General features: G+C 40.3%; 1 protein-coding gene across 1 annotated transcript in view; it reads left to right on the forward strand.

Annotated features, from left to right (window-relative positions):
- Positions 1–22094, forward strand: part of thada (THADA armadillo repeat containing) — a 109348-nt gene that overhangs the window by 30959 nt on the left and 56295 nt on the right. The window contains exons 24-28 of the mRNA XM_074646919.1: positions 792–914; positions 2134–2256; positions 2455–2546; positions 10375–10464; positions 16739–16870. Of these exons, the coding sequence (XP_074503020.1) occupies positions 792–914; positions 2134–2256; positions 2455–2546; positions 10375–10464; positions 16739–16870 (560 nt within the window). The remainder of the gene's footprint in view (positions 1–791; positions 915–2133; positions 2257–2454; positions 2547–10374; positions 10465–16738; positions 16871–22094) is intronic.

Genomic DNA, 22094 nt, shown 5'->3' on the forward strand with positions numbered 1-22094 from the left:
ACATAAGTAGCTTCTCATTTGTTACTTTGTTCAAACTCCTTACTGACTCTTTTTTAGAATATATTGACAAGTAAATCAAATTGAAATATTATATTGAGTTTAAAGGAACAGTGTAGTTTTTAGAGCCTAATAAAATTGAGTGGCATATGCCTGCTAAAACAAAAGTTCAGGACATATATTTCTGGCCTCCACAATGAGAAACTGAGCAAATGTACATATTGTTACAATATGAATATCCATATTGCATTGAATCCAGGAAAGTAAAAAACTTAATTAAACTTAAAAAACGTATTATTGCAGCTCTGGTTCGTAGTGCAACGAGTGCAAAGCCGCCTTCTCATCCTGTTATTGAAAAGGTGGAAAAACAACAACAAGAACAAGAAAACACAAAACCATCTTGGCCTCAACCGCGGCCTAAAATTACATCATTTTTGAGGCAGCGTCGGTCGGCGCTGAAGACTACAAGTTTGAAAATGGAAAAAATCTCCGGCCGAACTGTCGGCAGTCGAGTTGCATTGTGGGTAATGAAGGCCCTAGATTTTGACAAGGAAGAAGCGTGCCTGGCATAAAAAAGACGATATATCTGGTTCTGCTGTATCGATTTTGATCCTTCTGTTTCCAACAGTTACAGGAGTGCAGTTGTAAATTGATGGAGTACTCTTTTAACAATACTGACACAGTACTGATAGTAGTATCTTTGACATGTTGACATTGGCCGGTTTTGTGACTCTTTCTATTTTACCTGCTGCATGTCTGTTGTGTTTTGATGTAGTTTTCTTTTCCTTCCGCAGGCTCTGCTCTCCTCTGAGCCCAAGTCGTCCAGCTGCAGTCTGTTGAAAATGACCATGAGAGAGCTGATTGCTTTGGCCATGCCCTCTGCGAACAGGAACACCGACAGCTCCACCGTCCCTCAGGTCTGACCACCCAGTAGCTTCATGCATGAGTCCTGTTATCTAGTCACATCTGTTTGATGAACGCTCTGAAATGGCATCGGAAGGAGTGCTGCTGTGACTTTTATTTACCTTTGAACTTCCTTAAAGTTTGTTTAATGTGTTCTGTAACCAAAAAGTGTAAAAAACAGGTTAGAAATTTCAAATTAGTGTGTTTTCAAGGCTTTAGGCAGTCAGTGTAGTATTGATCTATTCCGAAAATGAAACGAACTACATCCTACCCATCATAATGGTGGTGGATGGCACATAGGTGACAGTCCAGCTTTAGAAATTACATTAAAAGCAGCCAAATGGTGCTCTATTTTGGCTGTTTCTGGTAAATTTGTCTACCTGCCTCAGCAGGACATCATCTTTTGAAGGTCATGCGATATTTGAAAAATCTTTCTGGCTTATTAAATAGTGACGGTTGTCGGTTTTGCAGCACATCTGCTGTGGAGACCTGAAGACAAATGTAGGACTAGTCCAGATAGGTATTTTTGTAAATGTCGTTTTTCCTCATTCGTTCACAAAAAATAAAAATCCTGTCCACACAAGCACGGTTTTTAAAAAACTCTGTCTTTTGAAGCGCTTTCAAGGCCAGTGGGCAGGTTGGGACACACACACACACACACACTGGTGATGGGATCTGTGTCGTGGATAAATAGCAGTGACCTCCGTAGTGCATTCTGACACCTCCGTTCCTCAGTATAGTGGAAGAGTAACTGTACATTTATGTGTTAAACATGTGAAATGTGTTGTCATCAGGTTATTTGGCCACGTCTGACGTTCATGGATGTATTTATGCTGCTGTTGCAGGACATGTTGCACTCATTAGTGACGCCTCTCAAAGGAGATAACAGTGCACACTCTGACGTTAAAAGCCCCAAACTCAGTTTTCCCTGTCTACACGTCAACACTGAGTTTCTGAAAGTCTTCACCCTGGCAGGAGTTTTACAAAAGCTCTGTTTTCAGTGATCTAAAATGGCTTTTGGGTGTGGACGGATGCCCAAAACGCATAGAAAAAGCTGTTGAACAACAAAACCCGTTTACGTGCGGACAAGGCTTTGTGTTCTCAAATATTCTCTTTCTTTTTTGAGTGATCTTGATTATGTTTTTGACGAATAGATTGTCGTCTTTATCATTGTGTGAATTCATAATGTGATTCTGCTTGATGGTTAAATGTTATGTGTTTACCTCGCCACAGGTCCATGCTCTGAACATCCTCAGGGCTCTGTACAGGGACACTCGTCTGGGGGAAAACATCATTCCCTTCGTCTCAGATGGGATGCAGGCTGCTGTTCTGGGCTTCACTTCTCCTGTTTGGGCAGTGAGTTTCCATGTTATCTACTTCTATTTGTCTCTGTAGTTTGAATTTAGACAGACTAATATACACCAATGAGGTTTTTCTAAGATTTGACCACCCCATTAACATCAATGAGGATAGATTAGATGCACATACCCAAATACAAATACTCTCTCTTTTTCCTCTATCCTCCTTCCTTCTGTTTTTGTTTTTGTTTCCCAGGTGAGGAACTCCTCCACTCTTCTCTTCAGCACTCTGATCACAAGGATCTTTGGAGTGAAGAAGGGGAAGGACGAGCACTCGAAAAAGAACAGGTCAGCTGTTTCTCCCTCTCTCCTCTCTGCTCCACCAGTTCAAGTTTACTGTCATGTGCATCAGTGCAGAATGAGATGCTTGCTTTTGAATGGGACGCACAAGTCAGTGGTTATCAGTCATGTATGAGCAAAGAAGGTCCAAAAGTCACAATTATTAGTGCAGAGAAAGTTCTTAGCAACAAGCAAATGTGGCCCTCATTTAATAGCATATATTAAATACATTGAGGTTATTCTACATATATCCAGTGCAGTTTCACTTGTGTCAAAAGTTTAATCATAAATAATGCAAGTCATCTTGCACTTGAGTGTAATTATCCTAACTGACTGTCACTACTTTGTGTTTAAAGAATTTAATTATTTCAGACTCAGTCTAGCATAGAATGTAATAAATCTATATATTTTTCTAGTACATCTAAACTCAGCAAATGTACAAGAAAGCAAACAATGTAGAGTACTGAAAGCCAAGGTAAAAGAAGCATGTGAATAAACAGTGGTTGCTTTACACCACCGGGGGACACTGTTGTAACACCACTCTGGCTGAAATGCAGGTTCCACTCTACTCAAACTCACTGCTGATTATTACTTGTGGAGATGCAGGTCTCCACTGCTGATTATTACTGTACTGTACCAGCAATAGGAAAAAAAAAACACTGGAGGCAAAAAAAAAAGGGCATTTTCTCATTGAAAAATAAAATGGAAACACACAATATCAATTTATTATTATTATTATTGCTCTATACCACCTGGCACTGTCCCATAGGTGCTGTATTGTACCTGGTTTCATACCTGTGGGTTGCAATTTTTCAAGGTCCCAAATATAATACAGCAACATGTGTTGTAAATGTGTGCCATCAAAAGTACAATTACACTCATGCAAAAGGTTACATGTCTGGTTTTATGACTGACAGTGGTACAGTTTGGAGGACAAAAATTTATTTTGTTGCGCAATTTGTGAATGTTGTTGTCAGGCTGGAAAAATGAGCTGAAACAGCATGTAGACCACGGGACACTTAAAGTGTCTATTGAAACCCAATGTGATGCTGGTTATGATGATATTAATCAAATGTTCATTTCAGACTGATTCAACTTTGAATAATAGGCTGATAGATTTTGTCAATACAGAAAATCACAGTCAGTCTGTTGTTGATGTAGACCAGTGGGTGTCAACCAGGGGTCCTTGAGGGGGTTCCAACGGGGGTCCAGAAAAATGGGGAATAGTTTATTTTAACTAATTCACTATAGAAGTGAGCCCAATGTGAGTAAGAGTCATACAAGTGACTATTCTGATCATAGTTTTCACTTCCTCTACATTCATCTCCTCAACTGTAGTTGACAACTTTATAATTCTGGTCTTAATCATATCTAACAACAAATCTTTTCAGATGGAGTTCCCTGAAGTGAAATCTTATCAAATGGGGATTTATGACCTAATGTGTATCAATTTAGGGGTCATCAATATGAAAAAGGTAGAGTACCACTGATGTAGACTGACATTAAAGGAACAGTGTGTAGGATCTGGCGTTATCTAACGGTGAGGTTGCAGATTACAACTTCTCCCGCGTGCCAAGCGTGTAGCATTGCTACGGCGGCCGACGCAAAATCACGAATGGCCCTCTCTAAAGCCAGTTGTTAGAGTAGAGTGCTTAGAATGTGTGTGTGTACGTGGGAAGTGAGTGTTGAAGCAAGAGAGTGAGAGCGGCGGCGACGGGAGCAAGTAACGTTATCGACTCCAGACTCCTTTAAGACTAACCTGCCAGAACAAGGACAAGTAATAAACAGGACTCATTGATTCTCCATTGGCCCCACACTTTTTTATTTTGAGAAATAATTTCACCTGAAATTCCACAACAACAAACACATGTGGTGATATCCTCACACATTTTCAGGGCAAAACTGTTGAGATTTCCAGAAACGTATATCGCCAAAAGCCCCAAAATGCTCCGTCTGTCATGCCAATAATCATTTATGTTTGAGGAGCTGTCAGTTCTCACTTCAGTGGTTAAGAGGCAACCGTCACAGAGCCAGTCAAAATGAGGTTGAGTCGTGCAAATGATGAATCTGTTTAGAGGTTAAACTGTCTCAGTTATTAGTCCTGCTTTGCTGTCAAAGATTGTTTTGAAAAATTGTGGATTGTTTTTGAGGTTTCAGGAAAAGAGTCTTAAATACTAACAGGCTCCCAACGCCGACCAAACAACCATCCAAGTATTTTGAAACCTTGATAATGAAAATGATAGCAGGCCTGGGTCAAGTGTTCTTGATGTGTTTTATGATTTGTTGAAGCTAACTTGGATGCAGGATGGGTGGAGTTGAGCACTTGTGATATTACAACATGTTCCACAGAATTATTTAATCACAGGAAAATATTTGATGTCGTCTTATTAGCCGGTATCACATCGTGGAATCGCTCTCTTTTCTTTGTTTTTCTATTCTTTTTTGGCACACACAAGAAATGTCTTTTCCACAAGTTGCAACACAACAAATTGGAAGAAACAACAAACACTTATAACCAAATATTACTCAGCAAGAACTGTGAGAGCACGCTGACCTTTTATTTTTTTGGCATGAAGCATTACAGAGCACAAGCATGCTGTGTGTTTCTAAAGCAGCTGACATGAAACAGCCTCACTCGTTTAGTGCTAGTTAGCAAACGTGGCATGCTAATACGCTAAACTAAGATAGTGAGCATGGTAAACATTCTATCCCCTTTAACATCAGCATGTTAGCATTGTGATGCAAAGCATGTTAGCATGCTGAGGTTAGCATCCAGCTCATAGAACTGCTGTGCGGTACAGCCTCGCAGTAGACTCGTTTATGCCGTGTTCACCTTACTGTGTATGGGCTGGATGGTAGAGATGGGAAAGTTAATGACTTGCGAGCAGTCATCAAGATGGTTGTACAATTAAAGAGTTGATCACATATTTTTTCAGGTTCTTCTGTATTAGTAAGTGCCACGTAGGATATACCAGAGCTTTCAGAAAAATCCAAGCTTCCCAGCCGTAATTACAACTTTGAAGTTGACCTGAATGATATTTACAACAAGTATATTACGACATTGGCATTTAGCCTCACAGAGCCGTTAGCATAGCTGTAGACTCTTAGTCTTGTTAAAGCTGTTACCTCACTGCTATATGAGAATGTAAAGTAGTCCTATACACCATGAATGAAACCGTAGTATGTAAAGCGTTTATATGATTGATATGTTTCTGGCCCCTGTTGGATCTGGTACAGATACCCATCGAGTATTCGCAGCATATTAAAACAAACATGGACAATAATGTGCGTGCACTGCGTGATGGTTGTATTGAGGTCTATATTGAGCTCAGAAGTGATTTGTTAACCCACAGGGTAAAGTTTCACAGGGCTCGGGCTCTGTTCCACGAAGCTCTGTCTGGTTCCCTTTACTGTATTTCTATTGGCCGCTTCTATTGAAGGCCTCTGAATACTCGTAATCAAGCCAAGGCTGCTCCTGTTTATCTTGTCTGTTTTCACTTGTGTTTTTAGTCCGCTGTCTCTCCCTTTGTATAGCTGTCAGTTATCTCCCCCTCCTCTTGTCTTTCTTATTATTACTGTGTGGGGTTATTTCTATAGGCATGTGGCAGGGTTTGTGTGTTGTGATTAATGACAACAAGAAATTAACATTTAAGTTGTCTTTACAATGCTTATACACGTTTATTTTTAAAAATATATTTTTAGTGGTACTCTTGTAGTAGGTCATTTGTGATGCCAGTAAATCTCATTGTGTTGACCTGAAATACAGAACTGTGCGTGTATGAGCAAGAAAGCTGCAGCTCATTTCTAATTGTGTCTTTGGGAGTTTGTCTCTGGTTGTACGTCTGGTCGCTGTTATTACCACGATTTTACGGTTGTGATCTCTGGCAGCAGAAAATGCATTGTGACAGCTTGTCTACTCTAATATCTGGCTGCGTGTCGGTAATGGCCTCTTGGTCCACTGAAGCCGGAGCATAAACATATAGTTTCCTCTCACACAAACCAGCTTATTTACAGCATTGTGTGTATTTGTGAAGACTGAGCTTCTTGCTGTCTGTGAGAATTTCAGCTGTGTATTTTACGTAGTTTCTTGAATCCAGACATATTGTTTGCTTGTGGATCATCGCTCCACTAAGCTACAGGCTTTCTACGCTCCGTGACCGCTCATTGATGTTGATCCGATATCGTTGCTGAGATAAAAGCAACTGTAAACAAAGCTGACAGAGCGAAGATTGCTCTCTGCGTTCCAGCCAAAGCCTCCAGCTTTATCTCGAGCCTGCGTCAACTCATCACTTTGCACTACATATGCTCTTGTACATGCAATAATGTCCATATCAATGTTACTCAGGTGCTTTTGAAAAAACTATAAAGTAAAAGCTGCACTCTCATAACTCCAATACATTTATTTCAACTTAGAGATATCGAATCGTCAATCTTTACGCGTTAAAATAAATGGTGATCTGGAACATGGTACTAAATGCATTTCTTCAGAGAGAGGGGGCCCTTGCTCAAAGACACCTCAGCAGGATTACTTGTAGAACCCATTATAGCGGGGTTTAACAGGTCAGAAATCCACTTGCCCAAATAACATTTTTACTTGCCCTTATACAGATATTTTTATTATTAGTGGTTATCAAATAACAACAAAGACAAGTTAATTGTCATGTTTAATCTTTAAGTAAAGGAATCTGGAGTTTCGCCCACATCCTATAACGTCGCCCAACTAAACTCCTGTTCCCACGTTAATTGAAATGCTCGATTTCCCTTCAGCTCATTAACTTTTGTCTTTACCTGCTGCGACTTTCTTGCGATGCACATTCTTGCACATGTGCAGCTCTCAACAAAGATGAGAAGGAAGCGAGATGGTTCACTCTTTAGCTGCTTCCATCATCAGATCCGGAAAAAAAATTATGTGTTTAGTTCTTTTTTATACTGAGATTTTTTATTTCCTTTGGCGGACGTGTTCTCTGGGCTCGCCTAAAACACAAATGTGAAAAATGGTCAAACTGTTTGGCTGAAAAGTGAGTTTTTCTTATCATACTATATCTAGTCTTTGGGCACATGGGACGACTTGCTTTGCAATAGACTCCATTATATTTTAGCAATAAACAGTAGTCCCATGCGCCCAAAGACTAGATATAGTATGATAAGAAAATGTCTGTATCTGAGAAACTACAAGAAGCACAATCAAGTATTTGTTGTCTATGAACTCATAACAAGATGAATATCAAACATATGCACACACATGCAGTGTACAAAATATTTCATATGGAAAAACATTTAATAAACACAATGTTAGCATTTTTCCTAATTTTTCAAAAATCCTGTTAATAAAAGTTTGATTTTTCTAAAAATGTAGATACTTGCACAAAGTGTGTCCGTACCAAATTTCAACACTTTTGACCAATCAGAACAATTTTTTCTTTATCTTACTAAATATAGTCTTTGGGCACAAATGGGTTAATATGAATAGTAACTACAGTTGTCAAATAAATGTTTTGGTTTGAAAAATATGACGGTTTACTCTGAAATGTAGTGGATAAGAACAATTTACATAAACTAGAAACACTCAAAGTACCTCAAAATTGTATTTAAAATACAGTATATGCACTTAATTACTTTCCTCTACTGCCTATTATGTAAATTTTGAGTAGGCATTCTGAAAAATAACTAATCAAAACACATTTTGTGTCATTTGCCTCAGAAGTAATGCAGAGTGTGCACACAGCTGTGAGCCCACAAACATGACCAGGCCTTTTCACTTACGCCTCCTCCTCTCTCCTCCTTTGCGACCCTTTTACCCCGTCTAATCTGCTCCGACGCGACCTTTGACCTTTGTCCTCCATGCAGCCGAGTCTTGTCAGACTGAGAGACTCTCATTAGAGCGAGCAGAGGACGACGGGGAGGGAGCACACACACAGTATTCACAGTCCTGTACGTGTACATGCATACAGTGAACATAAGCATTCAGGGACACTTTAAGATTTTTGTTTTTGCACTCATTTCCCAATGCAGTGAGAATGTGCACACTTTATATCTGTGTGTATGTGTCAGGTCACAAGAGGTGAGTGTGTCATATCCACACACACACATGACTCACTTTCCTACCATGACAGTGCCTGCTGCTAACTTGAACCAGGTCCAGAGTGTGTGAGAGCGTGTGTGTTTTTCTGTGTTAGTCCAGCATCAGTGGCAGTCGTGACTGCAGCAGTGTGCAATCTCTCCAGGCTTGTGATCATGTGCTTGGCAAACCAGACCTCTTCCCTTTAGGAGCGACTTGATTTAGACGTGCAGAGTTAAATAAAAACTTTATTGGCCCTGAGGCTGAATGGCGGTTGCAGCAGCAAGACCGCCAGTGTTAAATATAAAGTTTGTCATTTTATTGACAGTTGTGTGTGAGTGGCTACACGAGCACTAACGCACATGACCGTAACACATGGCGCACTATATGTACATCTGTTTATTTGTAGCTGTTGCAGGGTGAGCAAACATAAAGGCGGGATTTGTTTAGGTAGAGTATTTTGGCACACAACCTTATCAGTATAAACACATCATTTCCCCATTGCTGTTGCTTGTCACTTTTATTTGGAACATGTGAATTTAATCACGACTAACTATCATGTAATTTAATTAAATGAAATTCAAGTTGGCTCAAAGTAAATCCACTAGTACTCCTCATTAATTCTGCTCTCCGTTGGCGGTGATTCATGAAGGCAATTAGTTTTACACGTGTTGCATTTTTAGCTTCAGTACAATTTTGGCTTCTTTCTAATACTAATGTCATTGTTTATGCTTGTTTTTTTTATTATTACATTATAAACCACATTTCACTGCCTCTCATCCTTGACCAGTTTATGTGGTGTCTCTCTACATGTGTTTGTTCTGAACATTAAGAGGACCGATGGCCAGTAATTCTCCTTTAACATATTAATTCTAGGACTGTGAAAGTTAACATGGTAATAACACATTAACGCAAATTCGTTTTAACGCCACTCATTTCTTTAACGCATTGGAGCGCATATGAAACTACAAAACCCTAAGGAATCCATTGGTACCAAACATGTCATACTAGCTTGCCAGGAAGGAGGTTAAATAATGCTCCAAACGTATGCTAAATTTTGGCGAGGAAAAAATGTCATGGCCATTTTCAAAGGGGTCCCTTGACCTCTGACCTCAAGATATGTGAATGAAAATGGGTTCTATGGGTACCCACGAGTCTCCTCTTTACAGACATGCCCACTTTATGATAATCACATGCAGTTTGAGGCAAGTCATAGTCAAGTCAGCTCACTGACACACTGACAACTGGTGGCTTGAGTTTGCCATGTTATGATTTGAGCATATTTTTTATGCTAAATGCAGTACCTGTGAGGGTTTCTGGACAATATTTGTCATTGTTTTGTGTTGTTAATTGATTTCCAGTAATAAATATATACATACATTTGCATAAAGCAAGCATATTTCCCCACTCCCACGTTGATAAGAGTGTTAAATACTTGACAAATCTCCCTTTAAGGTACATTTTGAACAGATAAAAAATGTGTGATTAATTTGCAATTAATCGTGATTAACTATGGACAATCTTGTGATTAAATATTTTAATCGATTGACAGCCATAATAATTTTATAAAGTTATAAGCCATAAAACTTTAATATGGATCTGCTACCATAAACTACAAAGCCCTGAAAGTCTCAAAACACAATATTTTTGATCTTGTGTGCATTCGATTTAAAAAGTATAATACTTCTCTACTGTAGAAACAGGCTGAAAATCCTTCTTTCTGTGGGTATGCCCATAGTACTGTTAATAAATGTATGCTCTTTCTGTCTCACCCCTCAGGATGACGGGCCGAGAGTTTTTCACTCGTTTCCCGGCTCTCTATCCGTTCCTCCTGAACCAGCTGGAGGAGGCTGCAGCCACGGTGGAAAGGTGAGGTGGTCCTCCTTTAATCCACACACATTCAGCCCCTTTGCCATGGCTTTTCACACTCCCTTGATCCCATTATAGGTTTAATTTTACTGACATTTAAGCCATACGAGACAGCTTTTTCTGTTTTCTTAAGCTGATTAAGCGGTAGTGCTTTTGTGCTGGGAGGAAGAGGTGAAGTTAGTGCAACTTTTCGTCACTCCTAAAACTAGATTGTGGGAACATGAACTATGAACTCAGCTATTTTCTGTAATCAAGTATTATTGCCCCAGATTGAGTTCTCCTGTGGGTCTTTTTTTTCCCAAAGTATCACTTGCTCAACTATTTGCTCAAAGAATACGATTTTACGACGTAAAGTAAATCTCCTGTCCAGATTTAGTTTAGTTTTTTTGCAGTGTGGCGGTTCATTGGCCTTATCTTTGTCAGCTCAGCCCAAACTCCCTCTTTAAAAGCATCTGACTCGTCCAACAGCTCCCCAGGCGATCTTATCTTAATATGGATCCAATTAATTGAATGCTCTCTCAGACCGGCTCTTTCACAATTCCCCCTCACTCCCTTCGACCCTTGTTAAAACATTCGCAAATTTCCCACGGAACCAGATCTCGGCTGTCTGACTTCCCACATCATCTCAGCGTATCGCGCCACCCAAACAGACCGACCGCACCATACTGTAGCAATACACAGCAGGACAGGAGGCATGAGAGCTGCTGTTAGTGGTTTCAGAGAGCCTTGTGGAAGTTAGAGTACAAGTGTATTCCCAGAATAGGTCACAATATACGAAAGATTATAGAAATGAGATTTGGAAGGTTGTACTTTTGACTTCATGCATAAACATTATGCACTATGTAATCCATCTCTCCTCCACAAATGCTCTCCCCAAACAAATACTTATGATTAAGAATAAAAAAAACATACAGACAGTTTAGAAGCAAAAGCAAAAAGGCGTACATGTACATGCAGATAGGCAACGTGTTGTGCATCTGTGCATAACTAAGAACATCCTGGATCACTCTGTTATACGACCACACCTTGGATCAAGTTCTTTGGTGTATCAGATGCTTTACACGAGCAATAAATGATGCCCATGTGTGGATGGATTGTATCCTGGAAGCAGTTTTGCTGAAGTAACACTAAAATGCTCATTCTTGGTATTGACCTAAAACCAGACTAAAACAGTCCCGGTTTTTGTTTACATATTTACCCTCTGAACCCCAAGCAGTTTCAGTTGTTTTTTTTCTCCTGTCACATTTTACTCACTGTAACCTTGTTTGTCACTGCAATATACTGTATACGTCCTGTCTTCTTCATGGGAGGCCTTTTGACATGTCACAGTAGGAAAAGCACAGGTGTAAATAATGAAATTAATGATGGCTGAATTCCATTTAGCTGCTTTGATTTCAGGCTCCTGCTGTTGTTCATGCTGATTAACTGACACTCTCACTGGGACACTTGAATAGAGCAGAGCCTTCGCTAGTGTTATTAGTTACACCTGTACTTCCCCGCTATGACAAGTCAAAATGTCTGCTGTGAGAAAGGCTTATCGTGGCTAGAAGTAAGGAGAACTTGCGAATGACTTTTGTGCATTATAATACAGTTATAATGCCACAAATCATTAAAAAAAAAAAAAAAAAAGTTGAATTTCTTTGATAATTTATTTCACAAAAATTGGAAAACAATTAAATCTATATATACAAAAGTTTGTGCCCATAAGTGTTACCAATATCTGAAAAAATGGGGGCTCCCCATGCTATACATATTGAACTATTTACCTTTTTACAATCTCTACTTACAGTCGAAGTTTCACTGAATGTTTGTCACATGACCGCTGGTCTCCACCGAGTCATTCATGGCTTCCCAGTTGCGCCGAGGAGCGCATAATTTGATGTTTTACACAGAATCTGGTTTCTGCAAACAGTTTATTTTTGGCGAAATTTTAAATGAGACGTGTGGAATGATGAAATATCACTATTTTAAGCTTAGATTTAGTTACATCACACATGATGCGTTCAAGTACCGTTGGAAAATCCGATGATATCTTCTCTGGCTGTGATAAACGGTGTATTTTTGGTGTTTTTTTAAGGAAACACGCCTTTCAAACCGGCCGGCGGGTTGTGGGGTTCAGAGGTTTAATGACCAAAATCAATGAAATGAACACTACACACATCCCCCTCCTCGTCCATACCTGTTTGTTGCTAGCAATGATGAATCTCCTATCTCTCTCTCGTTGTTAACTTTAGTGAAAAAAAACACAGCATCTCTTTTCCTATATTTTCTACCATTACCAGTTCTGAATCATCTCTTTCCTCCTGTATTATTATCTGTAATGCCGGACACAAGCAGACCTCATTGTGTCTTTCTTTTGGATTTATTTTTGGAGTCACCTCCTTTACTTTGACTCTAATCCTCCCATCACACCGTGTACACTTGTATACGCACCTGGTGCTGCTGTATTTGGCCTCTTTTTAAATGCACCAAATTTGGTTTGGATATGAATATGCTGGCGCTCTTAGCATACTGCTAAGGAGACTCTGACATTTTCGTATATTTCAAATTCCTTAAGTTATTATCTCAGCGTAGCAAACAGTTTATCTCTGAAACTATTTCAGGTCAGTGCCCACGTGATAAACTGCTGCGCAGTGATTTGTTGCAGTACTTCTTATCTGCCACTGCTTTCACTTCCAAAGAAAACACTTTTCATATCATATTCCACGTACTTTTCTCTAATTTTCCAAACAAAACTGATGATTTATTTGTCTGCCGGCTAACTAAATGGCAAACTAAAGCTTTAGTTTACTTTAGAGCTTCTTCAGAGTCTCTGCTACCGTGTCCCCTTCACTGCTTCCTAAATGAAGAGTAAAAATACTTAAAGGTCAGTGTTCTGTTTCTACTCTGTTTAAAAGATGTAAAACAAAAATAACCTTTCATCAAACGCCCGGGTACTGGAGGTGATTGAGGAGTTTTAGGGAGAGAGGGCAGACATTCACATTTGAGAATGTCATTCACAGACACGGAGTCTCTCTTTCATCCTGTCAAGTGTTTCTGCCTCCAGCTGTATCCCAACAAGGTCCTAATATGTTTGCAATTCCCCTCTATTTGCCCCCTCCCGTCCCTCTGACATCACATCCTGTCCCGCTGTGCTTGACTAAACTGTGACACTAAACACATTAGACTAGTTACTAATTGGGCTGCTATTACATTTCCCATCTTGTCAATCTGTGGCAGTCCCAGCGGACGGTTCTGTGTGTGTGTTGTTGAATGAAGTAATGAAAAGCACAAGTTGTTTTCGCAGAAGGTCTGTTGTTCTGTCTCCGTTCTATGATGATGACTAATGACAGCGCCTCAAGGACATATTGCTCTCCTGACACACACACACACACACTCATAAAAGCAGACCGTCCATACTTACTGACCTACACAAAGCTTAACTGCACGCTACATTGTAAATGCTGTTTTCCCATGATTCCCATATTAAAAGATTATATTTTCACCTTGCACGCTGCTAAAGTTACGGTGCTACAGTTCAAGTGGTTTTATTAACACCCAGATAAAGTATAAATCGTACTCCAGCAGATATAAAACTCACTGAACCTTTTGGGGAGTTCATTTCTGCTTTATTCATCCCTCAAAGAGCTGGACTCTCTGACAGCAGGACAAGAAGTAAAGCAGTTCTCAAGGCAGATACCTGATATTCAAACAGTCATTTTCCCTCACTTTGTACTGTAGTTTGTGTCTTTTTTTTCCCCTCTTCATTTTCCTCCCTCCTTCCTCCTCTGCGAGTGTGTCAGAGTGAAACTGTGAAACCGCTGGCAGAGACGGACGGTTTCCATTCCGACTCAGTTGGCAGTGATGAGATTTGGATTGAGGATAAGAGGGGGAGCTCAAGGACGGATGATGAGGAGATGACTGTATTGGAGTGTGGGTGGTTTCAGATATGCAGCGTGTTGGAATTTAGCTCTGTTATATTTTGGTTTGGCATTTTGATTATATGTGATCTTTATGGGAATTACACTCCCTTTCTTGCTGCAAGTTAGATGAGAAGATCTCTCTGTTTGTAGATAGCTAGAGATAGCAGTAGCTTAGCTTAATGTAAAGACTGGAACTGAGACTAGTGACATCACACAACTACATTTATTTATTTTATTTACTTATTTGTACATTTGTGAATGAATTAAACAAACAATACAGTATACAGCATGTTATTTAGCTGGTAGGTAGACTTTTTAAACATAAGATAAGATATTCCTTTATCCTTCCAGTCTTTATGCTAAGCTACAGTAAGCTACTCACCTGCTGGCTCTATCTTCACATTTAGCATACAGACATGAGACTGGTATCGACCTTCTCATCTAACTCTGAGCCAGAAAGCTAAGGAGCCCAATTCCCAAAATGTCAAACTATTCCCGTAGCGCAAATATATAAATAAATATGCTGTTAAATGGATAATGGTCATCGTGCTAGTCAGAACTCCTCAAGTAGGTCACATTCTTAGTAAAAGCCAAGTTGTTTTGACATTTAAAAACAAACCTTTATCTCATACTGTTTTACAGGAAGATGACTAAAACCAGCATAATAGCTGAGACTTCATTCGCATACTTGTCTCCTCCCAGTTGTTTACAACAGTTCTCACTAGCCTCACATACTTTACAACGTCTTAATCAGCGGTGGAATGTAACATTTACTCAAGTACTGTACTTAAGCACAATCAAGGTACTTGTACTTTACTTGACTATTTCCTTTTTATGCTACTTTATACTTCTACTCCGCAACATCTCAAAGGGAAATATTGTGCTTTTTACTCGAGTGCATTTGTTTGGGAGCTTTAGTTACTTCTCAGATTACAGTTTTTCATCCCCTTCCTGTCCAGAGAAAACCACGTATCTCCAGATGTGTTGATGTTGAATGTTTGTGATAAGCCTGAGGTTGGAACGCTCCACTGACGGTTTAGATAACAGCACTTGTTTGTTCATCCGTGTGTCTATTACTGTACGTGTGTCTGTAAATGTTGGTACAGTATATTATTATGGTATTGCAGTGTGCTTTGTGAGTAGATATTGTTTGGGGATTAGGTTGTTGTTAGGATGATATACTTGATATGTTTGTCTGCTGCTCCATCACAGCTGACTGAACTTATTAGATTGTTGAACAGCTCCTTAACTGTTTATTCACAGAAGGATTGTTGCTCAAGATGTTTTCAGCCTCTCCAGCAGCATACAGTAGCACGAGGGATGACTGTGACAGTTGATCGGTTGCTTGGTCATCCACTTTGGTCCAGACTGAAACATCTCAACCACTACAAGATATATTGCCATTATTTTTTTTTACACAGGTATTCATGGTAGCCAGAGGATACTAAGAGGAATCCTAATAACTTTGGTGAACCTCTGACATTTACTCTAGCGCCACTATGAGGTCTTTTTTTAGGTTTTGAGTAAAACTACTGCAGTGCCTCTTAGATCAGCTGGAAAATGCATCGTCACTAAGCTGAAAACAGGGCTGTTTTCTGAGCTCTTTTAGAGATACGTGGTGCAGGACTATTACTTGTAGTAATTTCACAGTGTAGTTTTAGTATTATTACTAGGGCTGTCAAAGTTAACTCGATGATAATGCGTGAATGAAAATTCATTTTAACTCTACTAATTTCTTTAACGCATTAACACAACTTTTAATTAACCTCTTAGAAGAGGTTGTAGCGGGCTCAGTGGATAAGAGTTTTAAATACTAGACAAATCTCCCTTTAAGGTACATTTTAAACAGATCAAAAAATGTGTGATTAATTTGCAATTAATCACGATTAACTATGGACAAACATGCGATTAATCACGATTGAATATTTTAAATGATTGACAGCCCTAATTTTTTACGTAAGTAAAGGATCTGAATACTTCTTCCACCACTGGTCTTAATAGACTACAGGCCTGTATCACCAATGGTTCCCAACCAAACTCATGCTCTTTAATCGGAGGAGAGACTGTCCCAAATTGTATGGCATAATGCCAAGATGTATATTTTCACCTCTCTATGACGGCAGGCTTTTCACGCCACCTGAAAAGCCACTCCGAAGAGCTATAAACACTTTTGCCTTCTGACATTCAGATGACACTGCGACACTGCGACACTTCGACGTCATTTGAAGCATCCTGAACACTTAGAAATCTAGGAGAAAGCACAGTAGTCATTGCTGTAAAGGCTGCTCTGTTCATTATGTACTGTTTCCTGCACATTTCAGGTGACATCAATGTTAAAATCTGACTTGCTGTGTTTGTGTGTGTGTTTTCAGTGACAGCGGTCAGGTGAAACTTCACCCCAGTCTGTTCCTGCTGCTGCTCGTGCTCAGTCGACTCTACCCTTCTCCCATGGATGGATCATCTTCACCCTTGGGACTCGCTCCTTTCATGCCCTTCATCATCAGGTGGGTTTTTAGTGCTACACACAACCACACACATATTCATTTACATCATCACCCCTCAGTCATAAAAGAGTTGAACTGTCCTTGAACAAGAATTTCAGCTCCTAAATGCTCCACGAGTCCCGGCAGAGCTGCTCAATGAGCAGCCGTACGAGAACGGGTGTAATGCTCTCCCGATCAGCAGCTCCTCCCTTGTGTCATCGCCATCAATGAGAATGTGTTTCCAGTCAGCTCAGACGCTTATATAAAGGTTAATAAGAAACATTAGCACGGGGAACGTTCTATCAAATCCGAGAGGGTCACACACCTGCTCTCTCAGCCGTGATGAACCTCTCAAACAATGTTTCTCTGAACCACAACTATTTCTAAGTATAGAACGATCTCCAAGACAAAACACCTGCAGTCTAAACATTCATGGGTGTGCAGGGGTTATTTTTGTTTTGTTTTGCACAGGTGCTTCTGCATCTTTTATATGAACTTATAACTTATATGATAATTTCTTTGCTTTGTTTTTGACGATACACTCCCCAGAATCCAGTTTATGTATCACCATATAGGAAAATGTCCATAAATAAGAAAGCGTGTGACTTTGACTTTATGTTTCTGCACACTGAGACAAAACATCTCTCTAGTCTGAGTTGGTCCCTCCAGTGAGTTTTCTGTATTGTTGTTTGTACCGTCCTGTGTCCTGTGCAGTGGTTGATTAGATTGTGACTGGTTTTATCTGAACTCACCGTTTACTGGGGAGTAAACCGTACAGGCGAATGGGAAACTGTGATCACAGGCTACATTTTATACATTCCTGAGATGGAGAAGTCGACAAATATTATTGGTACATGTTCGTCTGCTGCACCTGCAAATAGAACTGAAGCTTGTTGTACCTCTATTGTGAGGAGGATCCCCATTGACCGAATACATTGTCTACCTGCAAACTCAAACCTTTACTATCACAACCACATGCCTAATTTAAAGGAATAGTTTGAGTGTTTTGAAGTGGGGTTGTATGAGGAATTTATCCATAGTCAGTGTATTACCTACAGTAGATGACGGTCAGCACGCCCCGAGTTTGGAGAAACAGACAGGAGTTACCGCATGGGAGCAAAGCGATGTACTACTGCGGACGGGGCCGGCAGCAAAACATATTTTAGCCACCTAAAAGAATCAACATCAGTTTATGTGTACGCTATATTTAGAATATTTTTGCCGGTTTACTTGCTGGGAAACAGCCCTTTCCAACGGGGAACTGAAGCCGTTCTATGCTCTCGCCAAAGCCACCAGGCCCCATTGAAAAAAACTGTAATTTGACCTCGCAGAACACGGGGGTTGCTTGTCTACTGCTGCCTCAGTCGGTTAGTTTGTTCGTGTTATTGTGTGACTTTGGTGAATCCAAACTAACCAAAGTCACACAATACAGTAATACAAACAAACTACCGTAACGAAGCAGCAGTAGACAAGCAACTCTCGTGTTCTAAGAGGTAAAATTACTGTTTTTTTCAATGGAGTCTGGTTGCTTTGGCGAGAGCATAGATAACGGCTTCAGTTCCCCGTCGGAAACATAGACTGTATAGCTGTTAGACTGCAAGGTAAAGCAGTGAAAATATTCTGTGGCCCCGTCCACAGCAGCACATTGCTTTGGCTCCGTGCGGTAACTCCTGTCTGCTTCTCCAAGTTGAGGGCGTCCTGACCGTCATCCACTGTAGGTAACACACTGACTAAAGATAAGTACCTCATACAACCCCATCTCAAAATACCCAAACATTTTGGAGATGTTGCCTCTAGCATCACCTGACATGCCAACAGACACAGCTGGTGAAGTCTTGTGGATGGAAAGCTGGCAGAGTGGGAGATAATGTGATCTTCCTCACATGTTACGCAACCCGGCGCTCTCAGGTGAACAGAACTGGACGTCCTCTCAATGTGTGTATCAGAGAAGACACCCTCGGCCAAAATATTCAGATATATCTCACCATGTGTTCAGACAAGCTTTTACATGGTAACTCGTAAAAGCTTTCATGATTGTTTTGTAGATTCAAGCAAGTTTATTGTGCTAAATGCTGCATGTTTTACAGCTGGAGAGGGTGGAGTGTGCTGTAAGTTGTGTGTGTTTTGGAGGAGTTGGCATAAAGACCTTGAGGCTGTAGCACGAGGGATGACTGTGACAGTTGATCGGTTGCTTGGTCATCCACTTTGCTCCGGACTGAAACATCTCAACCACTACTAGATATATTGCCATTATTTTTTTTACACAGGTAGCCAGAGGATACTAAGAGGAATCATATAACTTTTGCGATCCTCTGACTTTTCCTCTAGCGCCACCATGAGGTTGACATTTGTGGTTTTGAGTAAAACTTTCTACAACGTTTCTGTTTGTAACAGGCCGAATGCTTCGCCTGTGGTGTTGCTGCTTACAGCTTTCTCGAGAACCGTTCATACAAACAACTTCACGCTCGACACTACGCTTCCTTGGGTCCTGAGCGATACACCTGTCGTTACATAGTTGCAATGCTAGAGTATACGCGTCAGTTGCTAGCAGCTAGCTATTTATGGGAACAAAGGGTTCATTGCGAAAGTTACATCACTGATGCTTGAAATGTTTGACTTTGCTATGCAACATCTCCGGTCTCTCCTTTTTCTCTTTATTCATCTGTTCTTGAATGTACTGTAGCGAGCGACGCACAGCGAACTGTACCCAGCATGCCTTTCGGCGGTGTAACAGTCAATATTGTAGCAAGCGACGGAGGATGAGCTGTGTAACGGTTAATAGTTATAGATGTCCACTTGAATGAACAAACTCAATCTGCTGAATCCTCATATTGGCTTTTGACTGTGGATTTTGTGGTGAAGTGTGTGAAGTGGGGTTGTATGAGGTACTTATCCAGAGTCAGTGTATTACCTACAGTAGATAGCGATCCCAGTTTGCATTCATTGGAAAAACCTGTTTCAATGATCATACAGGTTTTAAGAAAGACTTGAGAAATTGTGAACCTATCCTGTAACACCATCCTCTCCCTTAATATTTACTGTTTTAGGTAACAGACATGACCTTATGCTGCACAGTAAAGCAATCTGTTACTGTAACCACAGCTGTTTTCACCTCAAATATATAGATATGAACAACAAAATCTATATAAACAGCAGAGTGTTCCCAGTAGAACCGCGCTCTAATACAATATATCCTTGTAGAAGCTTTTATGATTCTGTTAATTAAAACTGGGGGAGTTTTCTCTTATTTGATTTCCCACAAAGTTTGTCTAGACAGCTCCACTCTCAGTGAGACACCATACGTTCATCCTGTTTGCCTAAACGGCGTCCTGGTCAGAAGGTGACAAATGGAAAGTGAAGTGAGGTCACAGAGGGCTGTAAACATGAACCATTTGGAGCTGCAAATGTGCAGAGTTGCCTTAAATAACATTTAAATACTTCCAAAATCAGTTACTCCTACTTTCCGATGACCTAATTTACCCGCCTTTTTAATGAACAAATCAGTAATTTAATGAAATCTTAAAGTAACTCCTTTAAGAGCCCATCTATTGTGAGTGCAGTTAACTGGTCGATAGCTTGAGTGCTGACTTGCTGGCTGACTCTTGACTGTCAGAGAAGGTATGCTGCGCTCACATCCAGCTAAATGAAGCCCACATGTTGGAAATGTTAAATATAGCACAGCCCTAACTTCTTTGGCTCCAGTCGTGTTTCTCTTCACCGAGCCCCCATTCCCCCCCCCCCGACTCATCTTCCCCAGGCGTATGCAGACGTGTCTGATGTGGAGGTCGACCCCGTCCTCTCCTTCCCTCTCCTCGTGTGATCTGACCCGCCACCTCTGAGGATCAAATGTAGCTTGGCTCCTCTTCTGTTGACAGGACGGAGCATAGTAATAATTCTTCCCTCATATATCCCTCCATCACCCCACACCGCATTTTATCTTCATATCCTCCAAAAAAAAAACGCAAGATTTTTGACATTCTTCGCTGCCTGGCCTCTACATGCGTCACACCTGCACGGATATTGACGAAGAGAGTGATGACGATGACGACAAAGAGGGGGAGGATGATGATGAGCAGACACATTTATTCTATTAATTGATGGCTGCTTCATTCCGGTTTGTCTCATCTCCTCCGATGTGTCTCTTTCCCTCTCCCTCGTTCTCTCTCTGTCTTCATGCTGAAGCCTCAGAGTGCTGAGATAGTGATTTATGTCCCGTGATATCCAGTCCAGGCATCTCTCCTCGCCCCCACTGCCTCACTCCCTTCCTTTCCATTCTCGTCCTCACTGACTCATATCTCATTTCTTTTGAAAGGGCACGGTAATGCCCATAAACCAAAGTGAGCCTTCAAAAAGAACAGAGATGCCATATATTTTTCCGTCAGCGCTCCCGTTATTATTAGTTTGTTCGTTTTGCTTGCATTGACACTGACAGTAGACAGTGAAAAATTTCTGATTTCCACCAATTGTTTTGTGGCAATCTGGGCCCAGCAGCATTTAGAATTACTAACAGTAGTTCAGCTTTGGTGCAGTGTTATTGGAAGATTTATATTTCTCCTCCAGTCAAAGTTGTATTTATGTTTTATTCAAACTGCAGAACAGGTTAATACCGCAAAGCAGCAACTTTCGAGCGTTTTTTAATATTTTTAATCATGTTGTTTTTATTCAATATTGTACATTTAGCTAACCGAGGATCTATAAATTAGTCAAAATTAGTAGGGCTTCAACAAACATTTATTTTCATTGTTGATTATTTTCTCGATTAATTAGTTGATTGGTCTATTAAATGTAAGAAAATGGTGAAAAATGTCGAAGATGATGTCCTCAAATGTCTTGTTTTGTCCACAACTCAAAGATATTCATTTTACTGTCATAGAGGAGTAAAGAAACCAGAAAATATTCACATTTAAAAAGCTGCAATCAGAGAATTTAGACTTGTTTTTCTTAAAAAAACATACTCAAACATCTTTCGATTAATCGTTGCGGCTCAAGTTGAAAGGTTTTTAATTTCCTGTGAGCACTGAAAATTGTTTGTCAAAAAGTCCACTGCTGGTCTGAGTGAGAGACGAGGGACAAGACAAGAGGTTTGAAATCAATATGGACTTCAACAAAGAGAGGACTGTTTGGAGCAACAAGTCAACGGTCAACAAATGCTTTCCCACCTGCTGTGAGCATGCCTCTTTCTCTGACACACACACACCCACACACACACACACACACACACACACACACACACACACACACACAC

The sequence above is a fragment of the Sebastes fasciatus genome, chromosome 9 (genome assembly GCF_043250625.1).
Source record: "Sebastes fasciatus isolate fSebFas1 chromosome 9, fSebFas1.pri, whole genome shotgun sequence".
Taxonomy (NCBI): Eukaryota; Metazoa; Chordata; class Actinopteri; order Perciformes; family Sebastidae; genus Sebastes; species Sebastes fasciatus.